Source organism: Helianthus annuus, chromosome 13 (assembly GCF_002127325.2).
Source record: "Helianthus annuus cultivar XRQ/B chromosome 13, HanXRQr2.0-SUNRISE, whole genome shotgun sequence".
NCBI classification, from domain to species: domain Eukaryota; kingdom Viridiplantae; phylum Streptophyta; class Magnoliopsida; order Asterales; family Asteraceae; genus Helianthus; species Helianthus annuus.
Window position 1 is genome coordinate 78,269,350 of NC_035445.2, and position 15,370 is coordinate 78,284,719.

Sequence of the window (15,370 nt, forward strand, 5' to 3'; positions counted from 1 at the left end):
GCTGGTCAAGTTTGAGTTGACGTTACGATACAGGAGACGCACTTCAGTGAGGTCATGTCCCCCTTTTCTCTTAACTGTTTCTAGTTTTATACTTCGGGGGTGGAATACATGTTACAACTTTTACAGACATTTTTATACATGGTATGGTTAGCTTAAGGAAGGTTTACTACTTAGATCATGTGAGTGGTGGGTACAACACTTAAGGCCATTAATCCTCGTCGTAGGACTGAGGGACATGAGTGATAGATCTATTTGGGTGTAGCGATCCCACACCCGTGAGGCCGAGGCGGCCCATAGTGGTGACTATGTCTTCCAGCCGGAAGCCCGGTACAAATCTCCTAGGTTTGAGTACTTCCTGCACCATTTCACACATACCAGTGACTTTGCAACCCATTGGTGATCTTTTTTTCCTTATTGCTACATACCAGGGACTTTCATACATACACAGTTTACAAAGGTTTATACATACTCACATTCACATGAACTCGCTCAACTTTTGTTGATTTTTGAAACTACATGTATTTCAGGGAATTGAACGGATCTGGCAGGTGATGCACGTTAAGCTGCGTATTAAATAAAGATGTCATCCAGGGGTGTAGGGTTTGAGAGGTGTAACCCTTGCCTAGACGGGTCACATGTCTCCAAACCCCGTTTTATTTAAAGTCTTTTGTTGAGTCCTTTGTGAACTCATTTTTATTTTAAGCAAGTCATGGATGTAACTTGATTTGGGTGTTTGTTTCAAGACAATTATATTTTGGTATTATAAAACTTAATGAATGGATTGAACATCTTGTGTTTTATTTTGATATAGCATTGTTATGGTTGTTGCTATGGTATTAAAAAGTCACACCAATAAACCCACGCTTCCGCAAAAGCCAGGGTGTGACATTTCTGTTGCCTGCATTTTGCGCGCTTGTGCCTTCTTAATGAGCCAACACTCTGTCCCATACATCATAGCAGGACTAATCGCAACCCTATTTAATTTCCCCTATAATTTAGTAAGGAACCATTTGTCGCACAAAACTCTAGTGACTGCTCTCCACCTACACCAACCAGTCAGGATGCGATGCGCTACATCGCTATCTATCTCCCCATCCCTTTGGACAAACGATCCTAAATACTTGAACTTCATAACATGTGGAACCCCTTGACCGTCAATAGTAATTTGAGTGTCGTCGCCTTCCCGTGCACCACTAAAATTACAATAAAGGTACTCAACCTTAGAGGGACTAATTCTTAAACCTTTTCCTTCGAAAGCTGCACACCACTCCTCTAATATCACATTCAGACTCTGACTCTGTTTAGTCTTTGCCACTAACACAATATCATCTGCGAAAAGCATACACCATGGAATTGTCTCTTGAATCGACTGGGATAACTCATCCAACACTAGTGTGAAAAGAAACAGACTCAACGTAGACCCTTGGTAGAGTCCTACCTCAACAGAAAAGAAATCAGTATCCCCTACAGGCGCACGAACACTAGTTTTAGATCTAACATACATGTAACGCCTCGTATTTTTGAATTTCTATTTTAAAAATGTTTGTATTCGTATTCTAATTTTCGAAACCTTACATTTGTATTTTTAATTTCAATCTTACATTTCGAGGCGTTTATCATAATAAATTCATATTTTATACATATTTGTTATTCACACAACCGATCATTTAAATGCGTATTTATACGCAAACCGAGACTATTTATATGTATAAATACTTATACGCACATCCTCAATACTTGAATTATACTTTTATACTTTTATATACTCAATTACATAATATATACTCAAGAAATACGAAGAAATATACCAATTATCTTTCCACCTCATCAATGCTCTTCCACCTTTTTTAACCATCATATTTCACCCTTCTCAACCTCCTTTTTTCCACCAATCGTCTTTCCACCTCATCAATCCTCTTCTACATTCTTTAACCAATCATATTTCACCATTTTCCATTTTCTTCACACCATTCTTCTCTCCATCTCTCTAATTCTCTCGATCCCTTTAAATCAAGAATTCTAAGAATTCTAAAAGGAGACTAAGTGTTCCAACCATTCTTCTCTCAACCTCTCTACTTCTCTCAAATCTTCCAAGCAAGGAAGAGAACTCTAAGAGTTCTAAAAGAAAACACTAAGTGTTTTAAAGGAAGCTTTGAAGCTCCAAGTTCCAACTCTTTACGGAATTACCAAAGGAAACTTTGTAAAACTGTAAGTACACTTGACCCATTTTCATTTTAACACTTTTGGGTGCAATATGTTAACCTTATCAAAAATCACAATACTTTATTCTTTATGCAAATTCAAAAAACAATCCAAATACATGAAAACTACTTGTTATGCTTGATACATATACTTGGGCGATTCTTATGTGATACTATGGTCATTAGCTTTGTACGAGCCTCCATTTAACATGTATAGCGCTATAGGATTAATGCACCACCCGTGAACGAGAGGTCATGTTAAATTTGGTTGATACATATACTTGCTTGATACATATTCGGTAGTCGTTATTTTGCAAGTTATAGAAAAATAAACAAAGAAAGTAAAAATACTTGTTTCCTCTACCACCAGCACATCGTGACGGGTTCGAAACGTACATAAAAGTAAGCAAATTGTAATGATACAAAATAGTCTTTCTGGTGGTGACCCAATTTTAAACATGGAGACAAAAATAAAAAACTCATCGTGAAGACATATTCGAATGTTTCAATGTAAAATAGCAAAATGTAGGGAGTTTATGGAGAAAACGTTCTGGCCAAATTAAAAATTATAAAATTGTGGTGAAATTTTATGAAAGCACAAACTTAACTATGTTAAAAAAAGGGAAAAACTTTATTATAGTATAACAACTCTATGATAACTTTATTAAATTTTACGGGTAGCAAAATAAATTTGTTAAAAAAATAAATCAAATAAATGAATTGTTGGGGTTGTAAAATAGGAAAATGCTGTAAAAAATATGTTAATTAAGTGTAGGTAGGTGGTTAAAATGTAAAATAAAAAAGTTATTTGGTCAATCTTTCAAACACAATAAGTATACTATTTGTAGTAGTCCAAGGAAACCGTGTCAGTATATTATTCATTTTGCCCTGTTGGGTTACCCATCTAAGAACCCATGGTTTTGGATTTAGCCAATGACTTGCTTGCCTAAGTGATATTGATGCGTGTGTAGCGTTATATGTTTTTATTGAAATTTTAAGCCCTTTTTAACACATTAGCTAAGTTTTAAATTTATAAAACACGATATTCTACTAACACTAAACACACATATGGGCAAGTGCACCCATCGTGAGCGTAGTATAGCGTTTGTAAGATACCGAGGTCGTCCAAGGACACAAGAGCTTTTAGTATCGGTTTATCCTCAATTTCTAATCAAATCAAAAGTTTTCGAAACGGTTTTAAACATGAAAAATAAAAACTAAAAATGCTGAAAAATAAAAATAAAATAAAACAGGTAGACAAGATGAATCACTTGGATCCGACTCGCCTTTAATGTAACCTTTGATGATTTCCGCACTTTTGCACTTTTTAAGAGATTATTTTAGTTATAGTAGTAGGCCCCTCTTTTGAAGGTGACGTTACCCTCAACCCAGTGGTTTGAATCAGCAAGGATACAATCCCAAAGGGTCGGAATATTGAAAGATAATTAATTAAGTTATTAATGCGTAATGTGGTAGGCCCCTCTTTTGAAGGCGACGTTACCCTCGGCTAAGTGGTTTGAGTCAGCAGGGATACAATCCTAGGTAGCCGGGTTAATGTATTAATTGTAGTTTACATATGAGGGGATCAAGCCATTCACACCCCCGCCATCCAATACCAGTGGGTATTGAAAGAGGTCCTAGTAAGCTTGACCCAGGTCCTTGCAGGATCTATACACTGAACAAGGCAAGAACGTTACCAAACCATTCCCTTAACCCCCGACCAGGTAGCCAACATATCTCTATATAGACCGTAGAGATAGAGATATGAATGGAGAAAATCTTTTATTTTATATAGACAGTAAAATAATGCCAAGACACCACGGGCAAATGATAAGGAAGTTTCACCTTCAACATAAGAAACTAGTTATTAAAGTCATTAATACAAGACCAAAATAAAAAGTGCGGAAAGATTAAAAATCAAAAGTATTACATTAAATGCTTGTCTTCACCAAGTGATGTAAGAGACTTAGGCAAACATGGCCTTTGATTGTCAAGAACTCTTACTATCAATCTTAGATCCCGAGACTACTACACACACTCTAAGGTGGATGATGGATGATGGTGGTGGATGTGGGTGTTGTAGTGGTGGTGGAGTGGTGGTGAAGTGGGAGATAGGTGGTTTACCAAGGGATGCCTTTGAAGTGAACCAAGCACCCCTATTTATAGGCTGTATAGAAGCCCAGACACGGCCCCGTGGCCATCCTCTTTCTCTTTCTTCATTAATTGCAATTGTCTGCATTAGGCTCCACACGCCCCCGTGTTCGCTGGGCATGGCCCCGTGTGCAGAAGCGTATCTGTACTATCAAGATTTGCAAGATTCTGCGAATCTTAGCATTGACCATCGCCCGTGTTGAGCTGGGCACGCCCCCGTGCTGGGAATAGAAGCTTCTACAACCTTGTCATTTTCTGCAGACACTTGGCCACGCCCCCGTGTCCACTGGGCACGGGGCCGTGGTCGGCCTTCTGTTTCTTGTTTTTGCTTGGGAAGATGCTGTCGAGGGGTTGGGCATGCCACGTTTATTCCTTTACTTTGTATTTATGTTAGATTTTGCTGCATATTTTTTCCTTTTGTTCATTTAAGCTCATTTGATTTGGTCCTGAAAATATAAAAGGAAGACAAAATAACACTTTTTCCAACATTAGTACTAAAAAGGGGTTAGTTTTATGTCTCATTTGATGTAATTTATATGTAGCATTTTCCACACATCAGATATGCTTAAGTTTACACATATTCCTATCGGTCAATTTCCTTGTATTTTGATGTGCTTTTGTATTGATTTCACCATATTTATTATACTAATTTCATTTAATGATTCATTTGTAGGAAATGGTGGAAAATTAAGGGATTAGATCAAACACCGAGAAATATTGAAGAGTTGAAGAGTTCGTGAGATGGGGTATGGAAGAAACATGAAAAAAGGGAAACTTTGTTTTTAGAGATCCTTGCAGACTGCAAAGGAACTGCTTTGCGGTTCGCAAAGGGTTTTTGATATGTGATTTTTTGGCAAACACACTGCGGGATACAAGTCCTAGCCTATACGGTCCGCAAGGCCATGAAAAACACAAAAAAAATGTTTTAACCCTATTTATGTTTTAACCCTATTTCAATCGACTCGTCCTGAGGAATCACATATTAACAAGTTATAGCAGCAAGGAGATGAATTACAGAACTTTTCTAAAGTTCTGGAAAGTTCAAAAGCGAGGGTTTGAAGATTGGAGGTTATTCGGGTTTGTTTTATGCTTAGTTTTACAATTTTTTTAGATTGATTTTGATTTGGTTTTCGTTACTTGGAACATGAGTAGCTAAACTTTTCATTCTACCTTGGTTTAGAGGAACTATGGATTGATGTTTTGATGCTTGGTTTTGATTTAATGACTAAATTGTGATGATTTACGTATTCATGCTAGATTTTTGTTTATGAACTTATGTTCTTGTGTTGGTTGGGTTTATTGGTTTTTTTTTATGATCTTGTTTATTTGGTTTGGAATCATTTAGATTATTCTAGGTTCGTTAATCGATAGATTTTTGGTCTGGAGTTTGTGATTAGAGATAATACAATTTAAACTAATTTACTAAAAATTAATTAGGTATAGTGTGCATCCTTTCCTGACAAGTTCAGAGAGGAGTTAGGATAGCTAGGTTATTAGTTGGGCATTGTTTGACAATTTGGGTGACATCTACATAAACAATCCACCATGTAAGCACACCAGTCGTACTCTTCGAAGCGTGTATCAGCCGTTAAACGCTTTAAAATTTGTCATTCACATACCCATTCATCTGTGATGAAGCCATTGTGGTAAGGAAGAGCAACACCAAATCAATGCGGAAAAACATCATATCATCATAAGTATCTTGTTGGATTTTCGTGGATAACAAAGTGGGGGATATGTAAAAGCCGGGGGGGGGGTACCTAGCACGCCACCCTTTTAACGATGGGTGCAACGTATTGGATGGCAGGATCGCGCCAAAGTTCAAACCTCCTTCACGGATACCCAATAGTTTGCTGATTAAAGTTGATGTGACCACCAACTGAGCGTTTCCAAGATTCAATGTCAAATTTTCAGCATCAAATTGTTTGACAACATGAAAGGCGAGTTTTTCTGGAATTCCGTCGACGACAAATCCCAGCAGCCCACCGAAACCCATTTCCTTCACAGCTTCCTCCTGCCTCCCAAACATGTATGATATCGCATTGTATAGCTGTTTCGGCGAGGAACGTGTCTTTAGGCTGGGTATTTCCTTTCGTTTCACCACCTTTCGTTTCTTTTCGTTCCCCGTAGACCTATCAGAAATGTTCAAAATCTCTCTATGCTTCTTCGTCGAAAACCGTGGGGCTATAACTTGCTTTGGACTATGGCTATCGTCTAATGATTCAAATAGACCATGGCCATTTGTTTCGTTACGCCCCTTTCTAGTCTGTCGCCCTACATTTTCTACAACCCCTCAAAGACCATTACGACCACCAACACACCAAATAATAAAAGCACAGGTTAAGGGTCCCACGTTTTACCTGAAATGAGATATAACACGCTTGGAGTCCGATCGATCTTCTGTTTCCCGCGGCTAGACCCGCGGGTTGTTGCAACCATGTTTCCTGTCCAGCAAACACACCAACAAACAGTATGTAAATAATTTCGAAGCAAGGCTTTCAACGTGCAACCACCTCCAAAATAACATCAAATGTTAACAAATCCTATAACATAAAATCCTAATCCATCCCCATCCCCTCCCTCATCACGGGAAACCCCAGACCTTTCCAAGGAAACCCCCAAAACCCCCTGTTTGCAACATTATCAATAAGAACAAAATACAGACACACCGGAAGACGATAACAACAAAAACACTAACCATTTTTTCGATTTTTCTTAATGCAAAGGCGTCTTCGACAAATGGTGCTCCGATTACGCTGTTCTGTTTTCTCCAAGAACAAGAACGGGGATCCGTTTACGTTGCTTTTACTTGTCGTAGGTGAATCTAAAGTTGGTGAGAAGGAATGCGACGGGGGTTGGTTTGTTCACTCCTATAACTATATGCGATTAATGAGGCATAAGGGAGTTTTAGCGAAAAGGATTGCTGTAATTATTGGGGGAGGGAAAGGAGTGTGGGGGAAAATTGAGATTTTGATCTCTGATACATGCAGGGATTATGATGACGAAGTGAGAATTCTCTCATAGTAAAAGACTATTGAGCCCTCAAGCCACTTAAAAACAAAGAAGTCATTAATTGAAGTAGAATCAATACAATACTTTTTGGTCTTTTAATCTCATCTATTCAAACACAATAGATCAATGGCTAATAATGGTTCTTACGGTTCTAACAATTCAGGGTGGGTCTCATTGTACCCAATCCCTATATATATATAGGGGACCGCTAAAATGAAAACTACCTCCAGTTGTAAGAACCATGAGAACTACACCGTACGGGGCGAGTTGGACCAAACATTTTTTTCATAAACGTAGATGCATGTATTATAAACACATTTGTAAAAAAAAAATTAAAAAAAAAATGTCACGTGTGTAGTTTGAGCATCACAAGTTTGTGTTTACGGGTACCGTAAATTTTATTTAAAATTTACGATACCCGTAAAAACAAACTTGTGGTGTAAATTTTAAATAAAATTTACGGTACCCGTAAAAACAAACTTGTGGTGCTCAAAACTACACTCACGACATTTTTTTTTAATTTTTTTTTACAAATGTGATTATAATACACGCATCTACGTTTATGAAAAAAATTTGGTCCAACTCGCCCCGGATCAAAAAGTTCTCACGGTTCTTACAACTGGATGTGGTTTTCATTTTAGCGGTCCCCTATATATATATATATATATATATATATATATATATATATATATATATATATATATATATATATATATATATATATATATATATATATGAGTGTTAACGTACATTATGGCTTAACGCACATCACGTACGACAGGTAATTACGCACGTTCATTTTAAAATCACGCACGTTATAACTCAAAAATCCAAAATCACGCATGTTGAAACAGAATAATCACGCATATTAAAAACATTAATCAAGCATCTTATATAACAAATCACGCACGTTGTTGTACGTGAAGTACGTTAAGCCGTAATGTACGATATACTTTATATATATATATATATATATATATATATATATATATATAGGGAGGGGCTCATGCGAGAACTCCATTTATTGCGAGAACCGCGAGAACCAATGTGAACACAACCTAAAATAGCTAAAAAACCTAAAAAAAACCTAACCCCCACCCCCCCTCCAAAAAAAAAAAAAAAAAAAAAAAAAAAAAAAAAAAAAAACTAACCACCCCTCCCCAAGTTAAATGCTAAAAACTAAAACCCCCAAAAAATCTAAAAAAAACCTAACCCCCCCCCCCCCAAACCTAAACCCCCCTCCCCCACCCCCCCCAAAAACCTAACCCCCCCCCCCCCAAGCTAAAATGCTAAAAACTAAACCCTAAAAAACCTAAAAAAATCTAAAAACAATCTAAAAAAATCAAAAAAAAAAAATCTAAATTTTTTTTATTTTAATATTTTTATGCTCAAATCGCTACTTTTATTGGCCAAAAAAATATTATTTTAAAAAAAAAATTTAATTTTCTTTTGGCTTCGAAAAGTAGCGATTTTTATATAAAAAATATTAAAAAAAAATTGTGTGATTTTTAGCTTTTTTTAGGCATGTTTGGTTGTGTTCACATTGGTTCTCGCGGTTCTCGCAATAAGAGGTGGTTCTCGCATGATCTTCTCCCTATATATATATATATATATATATATATATAGGGGAAGGTTCATTTGAGAAGAAAATTTTATTGAGAAGAAAAAGAATAAAAGGGTATAATTGTAAAACATTAAATAGTTTTTTTCTCATCTCATTTATTATTATGTTTGACTAATTAATTAGTCATTAAGACTATAATCCTCCACACTAAATATTTTTGCCTACACACATCAAAATTTATCCTACACATTTCGAAATTTATCCTACACACATTGAAATTTATTCTACACAACTCGTAATTTATCCTACACGCCTCGTATTTATCCTACACTATAAATGAAATTTTATTTTTATTTTTTGTGAAAAATATATATCTTAAAAATAAGTTACAAATTTAATATAGTTAATTATTAAAGATGAAACTACCAATTAATGATATATGTAAGTTTACTAATATACCCTTATAGTTACGTTACGTACAAATATTAAATGAAGTCTAATGAAGCATTTCTATTGGTTGAAATTTCTTCTTTTTTCTTCTTACAAAGAATTTCTTCTCATTTGAACCTTCCACTATATATATATATATGGAAGAGGATCATCAGAAAACTACATCTAAATGAGAAAAGTAGAAAACTGACTAAAAAAGCCTAAAAAAAGCTAAAAAAACATACCAATTTTTTTTTTACAATTTTTTATAAAAAATTGCTATTTTTTATGTATGGAAAAAAGTTTTTTAAAAAAATATTTTGTTGTACTGCACATGTGCATTATGTGTACTACACATGTGCATTATATCCGTATTAGTGCACATGTGCAGTATAACAATTTTTTTAACAAACTTTTTTTCCATACATAAAAATAGCAATTTTTTTTTATAAAAAGTTGTAAAAAAATTTGGTATGCTTTTTAGTCCTTTTTAGTTAGTTTTTTGGTTTTCTCATTTAAACTAGTTTTCTCATGATCCATCCCCATATATATATATATATATATATATATATATATATATAGGATAGTGTTCTTGCGAGAACCACCTTTATTGCGAGAACCAATGTGAACACAAAAAAAATACTTTAAAAAATCTAAATAACACACAAATTTTTTTTTTTAATATTTAAAAAAAATCGCTATATTTCGTTACAAAAAAAAATATTTTTTTTCGAGTAACAATTATGGATGCACATGTGCATATGTATCATTTCTTGGACAAATTCCGTAGTATATTACTAGTAGTAGACAAATGCACTTCCATTTAGATTACCATCCACAACACACTACTTTTTACATTACCAATATTAAAAATGCACATGTGCATCATTTATGTATAACCATGATATAACGTGTTTTGGTACAAAAAGTTTATGATTTTAAATGATGAAGTAGGCCCATATACATGTTTTTGGTTAGTTATATCTAGTGGTTGATGGTTTGATTATATTTATCACTTGATGATGTAATATGTTGTTTGGATGGTATAAAGGTTGTTGATGTACATGTAATAAAATGAAATATTGGTAATCGAATTGTATTATGGATGGTAGGAGGTAATGGTATTGTATCACAGAGGGTGGGAGGTAATGGTAGTGTATTATGGATGGTATGATAGATGAAAGGGAAAGTGTATTCAAAGTGGTATACCAAAACACGTTATAACATGTTCATACATATAGATGCACATGTGCGTATCTAATGTTGTTAATGTTATAACAAGTTCATACATATAGATGCACATATGCATTTCTAATTAATGTAAAACGTAGTGTATTATGAATGGTAGTGTAAATGAAAGTGCAACTGTATGATATTAGTAATGTATTACGGAATTTGTCAAAGAAATGATACATATGCACATGTGCATGAATAATTGTTACTCGAAAAAAAATTTTACTGACGAAATATAGCAATTTAAAAAAAAAATTGAGTGTTTTTTTATTTTTTGGTTGTGTTCACACTGGTTCTCGCGGTTATCGCAATAAATGGTGGTTTCTAGCGGATCCTTCTCCTATATATATATATATATATATATATATATATATATATATATATATATATATATATACGGTAGGGTTCTAGAGTGAACAAGGGTTAAGTTGTGAACAAACTGAACAAATCCTAGCCATTGGTTTTATTAGATCTTGAGATTTGATTGTAATCCAATTTAGTAATTAATTATTAAAATAAAATAGGTATAATTAAATAGTAGGGATATTTTTGTCAAAATACAACTTTTAGAATTATGGGAAACATAACGTATTCTTGTGATTTGATTGTGAGAAAACTTTTTCTCCTCATAATCATAGCTATCTATCCACTCTAACTAAATATCCTTGAAGGTAGCTACTAATCAGAATAAGATCAATCTTTCAAAAACCCCCAACCGGCGATTAAAACAATGTTGATGGAGAAGCAATCCGACGGCGGTAGAGAGCAGAAGTTGAACGACGGTAAGTTTTTACTTCACTACCTTGATTCTTGATGTACATAAGTGTTAATTTCTTTTTTAAGATAATCGGAAAGTTAGGGTTTGTTCAATCGGATCGTATGGAATCAATATGTTGTTGTGTTATATGTTTAATCGAACGATGTTCGTATGAGAATGTATTTTTGGCTGAGTTTTCATTCGATGACATGAGCACCCTTTGCTGTCGGAATGTGGGTTCGGAATCGGATGTTCCACGGTGCTCTGTGTCGCCGGAAATCCTAAGTCTAGCAATGGGTTGGGGGTTGCATGTGTTCTTCATATTTTGGTGTACACTTGTGTATTGTATGTACAGAAGGTATAGTTATCTTGTTTTGAAAAATGAGTATAAAAATGAAGTACACTAGTGTATGTTCATGTAGTGATTGTGTAGAGCAATTTGATGTGTGTGTAAATGTGCTTTTTTCATAAAAATCGATAAAAAAGATATAGTCGGAATACCAAGTGTATCCATGGGTTGTAGCTTGCTTATTATCTTCGTACGATAATGTAATGTTATTAGTGTACACTTGTGTACTAGATGTAAAGAAGGATAGTCAACTTGTTGTAAACAGAAGTAAAAAAAACTGAGCTACATATGTGGATTTTAATGTTGTTAATCTGTACACCAATTTGATGTATGTGTAAATAGGTTTTTTCAAGTACATATGGATAGGAACACTGTTGGTATATGTAATGTAAAAGATATACATAAGTGTATTGTATGTGGGATTTAGTTTAAAAAAACAATATTTACTGTGCATGTAAAGGAAAAAATGAATAACACATTGTTTGTATGCCCCTATGTTATTGTATGTTAGATACTTTTGGTCTATATAATAACACATTGTTTGCATGCCCCTATGTAAGTGTCTATATCATCAAATTTAACGAAAAAGCAGTTTAAAAAGGTAGTTTATTTGGATGAATATACTAAAAATCGCTAGCGTTGTCGTCCCTATCTGTTTTGTCCGATTCTATCTCCATGTCTTCCTCATCTTCGTCTTCCTCATCATCCTCATCTGTAGACGAGTCATCCTTAGTTGGTTTCCCTTTTTTTAAAGGGCAATTCCTTTTGTCGTGTTTTCTAACTCGTTTTTTGCAATAATTACATTTCGTTCTTGACTTCTTGACAACTTTTATTGCTTTTTCTCGTGGACCAATCGGTCTTTTGTGCTTCCCACAACCCTTGTTACGTATTTTCTTTGGTGTCGTACACGAGATCTCGTCCGGTTCAGTGTGCGCAATAATTTCCTGAATTGCTACACCCTTTTTATTAATTTCTACATCATATGGAACATCAGGAAAAATCTTATCTTTAAGTGCCTGAATGTGTGAATCTAGTTCCTCTAGTTTATCAATGTTACACCATACGCGATCTCTACACATGTCCATGTTATCTAAGATTCTGCGCCATAATACTGCATGCCTAGATTGGTCTACGGATAACATGTTCTCCGTACTATGCACAACACTCGGAAGAGCATTTCGTCTCCATCTCGGATGAATGTATCTGGCTAGGATCTCTTGAATATTATGGCTTCTGAAGACACAAAACACGTGGTGACATAGAAATCCATCTCGGGTGAAACCATTGCAAACACAAGAAACCGACAGGTTTTCCTTGTTAAAGGTCACCTAATAAAAAGGTGGTTGAGAAGCTGGTTAGTATGACTGGAGGAAGTAATAAACACTGGTGTACAGTAAAAATACACACTGAATAAACAAAGCTGAATACAAAATTAGGTAATCATATTAGTAAGTAGTGATAGTTGGCTAACCTTGAACTCGTTAACAACTTCCTTTTCGTGATCTAGATGAGCAACTGTAAAACAATGAACGCCATCAACCAGGGACCGTTCCACAATGTAACTACATTCTGTACCCTTGAAAATTTCCTTTTGAACCTCGTAGAAAATTTTCCTTGTGTAAACGACGTTTGCATGACGTTCAATCATGTAGCTTGTTTTGTATTTTTCTGGGTTGGTGGTCTCAGTATGATTACAAAGTTCCCGTTGCTTGTTTCTTAACCCATCGATGGACGTATCATAACACAACATGAATTGGACCAATGTATTATGGGCGCTCGAGTCTGCTTCAAACATATGGTTTACACTTTCGCATCTGGATGTGGTTTCCATTAAAGTGCACATGGGTATTTCGCGAAAGTAACCTGGAATCCATTGCTCCCGAATTGAAAACATCTCTGTCAACCATTGATGGGACTCTAACCCATATTCAGCGATCAATGAATTCCACCTTTTCTCAAATGTTTCAGGTTTGATATAGACATTCCAAACAATCTTGTGAAACTTCTCTTTTATTTCGATATTTGTCAAGTTGTCTCCCTTGATCTGTATTTTGTAAAAAAAATGAAAAACTTATCAAAGTCGAAATAAACACCCGTATAAGGACAAATAAAAAGGATGCATCAAATGAACACAAGTGTATGATACTACTTGTACACAAGTGTACGAATAGGTTATAACTAGAAAGTTTGTAAATAAATACCTTAGATGGTATCTTTTGAACTATATGCCACATACATAGTCGATGATGCGACTTGTCGAATATGTTGCTAACTGCTTGTTTCATGGCACAATCTTGATCGGTTAGAACCAAAAGAGGTTGTCTACCGTTATGAGCTTGTACAAATTTTTGTAGAAGCCATGTGTATGACTCGATTGTCTCGTTATGAAGAAGGCCAGCACCAAATATCATGCATTTTTTGTGATGATCAACGCCAGTGAATGGAACAAAAATCATATCGTACCTGTAAAAAAAAGTAATTTGTAAAACACAAGTGTAAATAACTAAATAGTTAGAATATGAGAATTTATTACTTACATATTCGCGTGGTACGTTGCATCAAAAGCCAAAACATCCCCAAATGCTTCGTAATTCATTTTCGAAACATTATCACACCAAAATAGCAAGTGGAGTTCTGTGTCAAAAATCTGGGTATCAAAAGTATATTTTTCTTTGTTCTTGCATCTTGCGTTCATTTTTTCAACTAACATTTGGACGTCTCTTTCGCCGATGAAATCTCGGATATCTCTCCCACAATTTTTATAGTCAACAACCGGTACCCTGTACGTTATGATGACCACCTTTTATGACAACCTGAAGTTTGTGGGATTTCGTGGGACCAATGTTAGCATTACGGCATTTTGCTATAAACTCGGTGGTGGAAAAATCAAGCTTCCTCTTCTTTTGAGATAAATCATGATTTTCCGGGGACATAAACCCATGGTTATGTTGTTCTACCCAGTCATATAATTCAACTTCATCTGTATCCTTCAGACGTTTAAATTTTACACAGGCTTTACAGTCTGTAACTTTTATGTTTGAGCGTCTTTTGGGGGGAAATAGTATCAACCTCAGACGGTTGAACATCGGTGCCTTTAGGTTTCTTGGCTCTAGAACACAAGACATATCGGAGATTTGTTATTATTTTGTCGCCGATCTCTTCTTTCTTAGAAGTACCCAACCGTGTACAAAAACCTACAAGTTATGCATATTCCTAGTACATTGCAATAGTAGCTTCCATCGACGTAAATCTCGCATTCACAAAGGGTTTGAAACCGGGCGGAACAACTAGCGTCCAATACCTACTGCCGTTAGGTGTTTCGTATACGTTGCTAGCAACTGACTCTGATCATTAATATAGAAAGCAAGCATAATTAATTAAGCTTCAGGAAGTTTGTTATACAAATTAATATATCATAAAAAAAAAGCTGGCAAAAGAATAAATTAACAAGTCATTCTAAAATATTCAGGAATGTTCAGTACATATGTGTAGATGCAACTGTTTTATTATCCTAAAAATATTCAGTTACTCATATATATATATATATGTAAACAAGTCATCCAATATCTCAGGAGTGAGCAGTACATATGTGTACATGCACTGTTATCTTATCCTAAAAATATTCAGTTACTCCACTAAATCTGTAAACAAGTCATTCTAAAATATTCAGAGAT

The 15,370-nt window shown here is 35.0% G+C and overlaps 1 protein-coding gene across 1 annotated transcript; it reads right to left on the reverse strand.

The window, feature by feature from the left end:
* Positions 1-12,319: 12,319 nt before the first annotated feature.
* Positions 12,320-14,292, reverse strand: LOC118485789 (protein FAR1-RELATED SEQUENCE 5-like). Its single transcript, XM_035982240.1, has 5 exons — positions 14,234-14,292; positions 13,898-14,159; positions 13,168-13,740; positions 13,025-13,116; positions 12,320-12,929 (listed from the first exon to the last, which is right to left on the reverse strand). The coding sequence occupies exons 1-5, from the start codon at positions 14,290-14,292 to the stop codon at positions 12,320-12,322; spliced, it is 1,596 nt and encodes a 531-aa protein (XP_035838133.1).
* Positions 14,293-15,370: the final 1,078 nt, after the last annotated feature.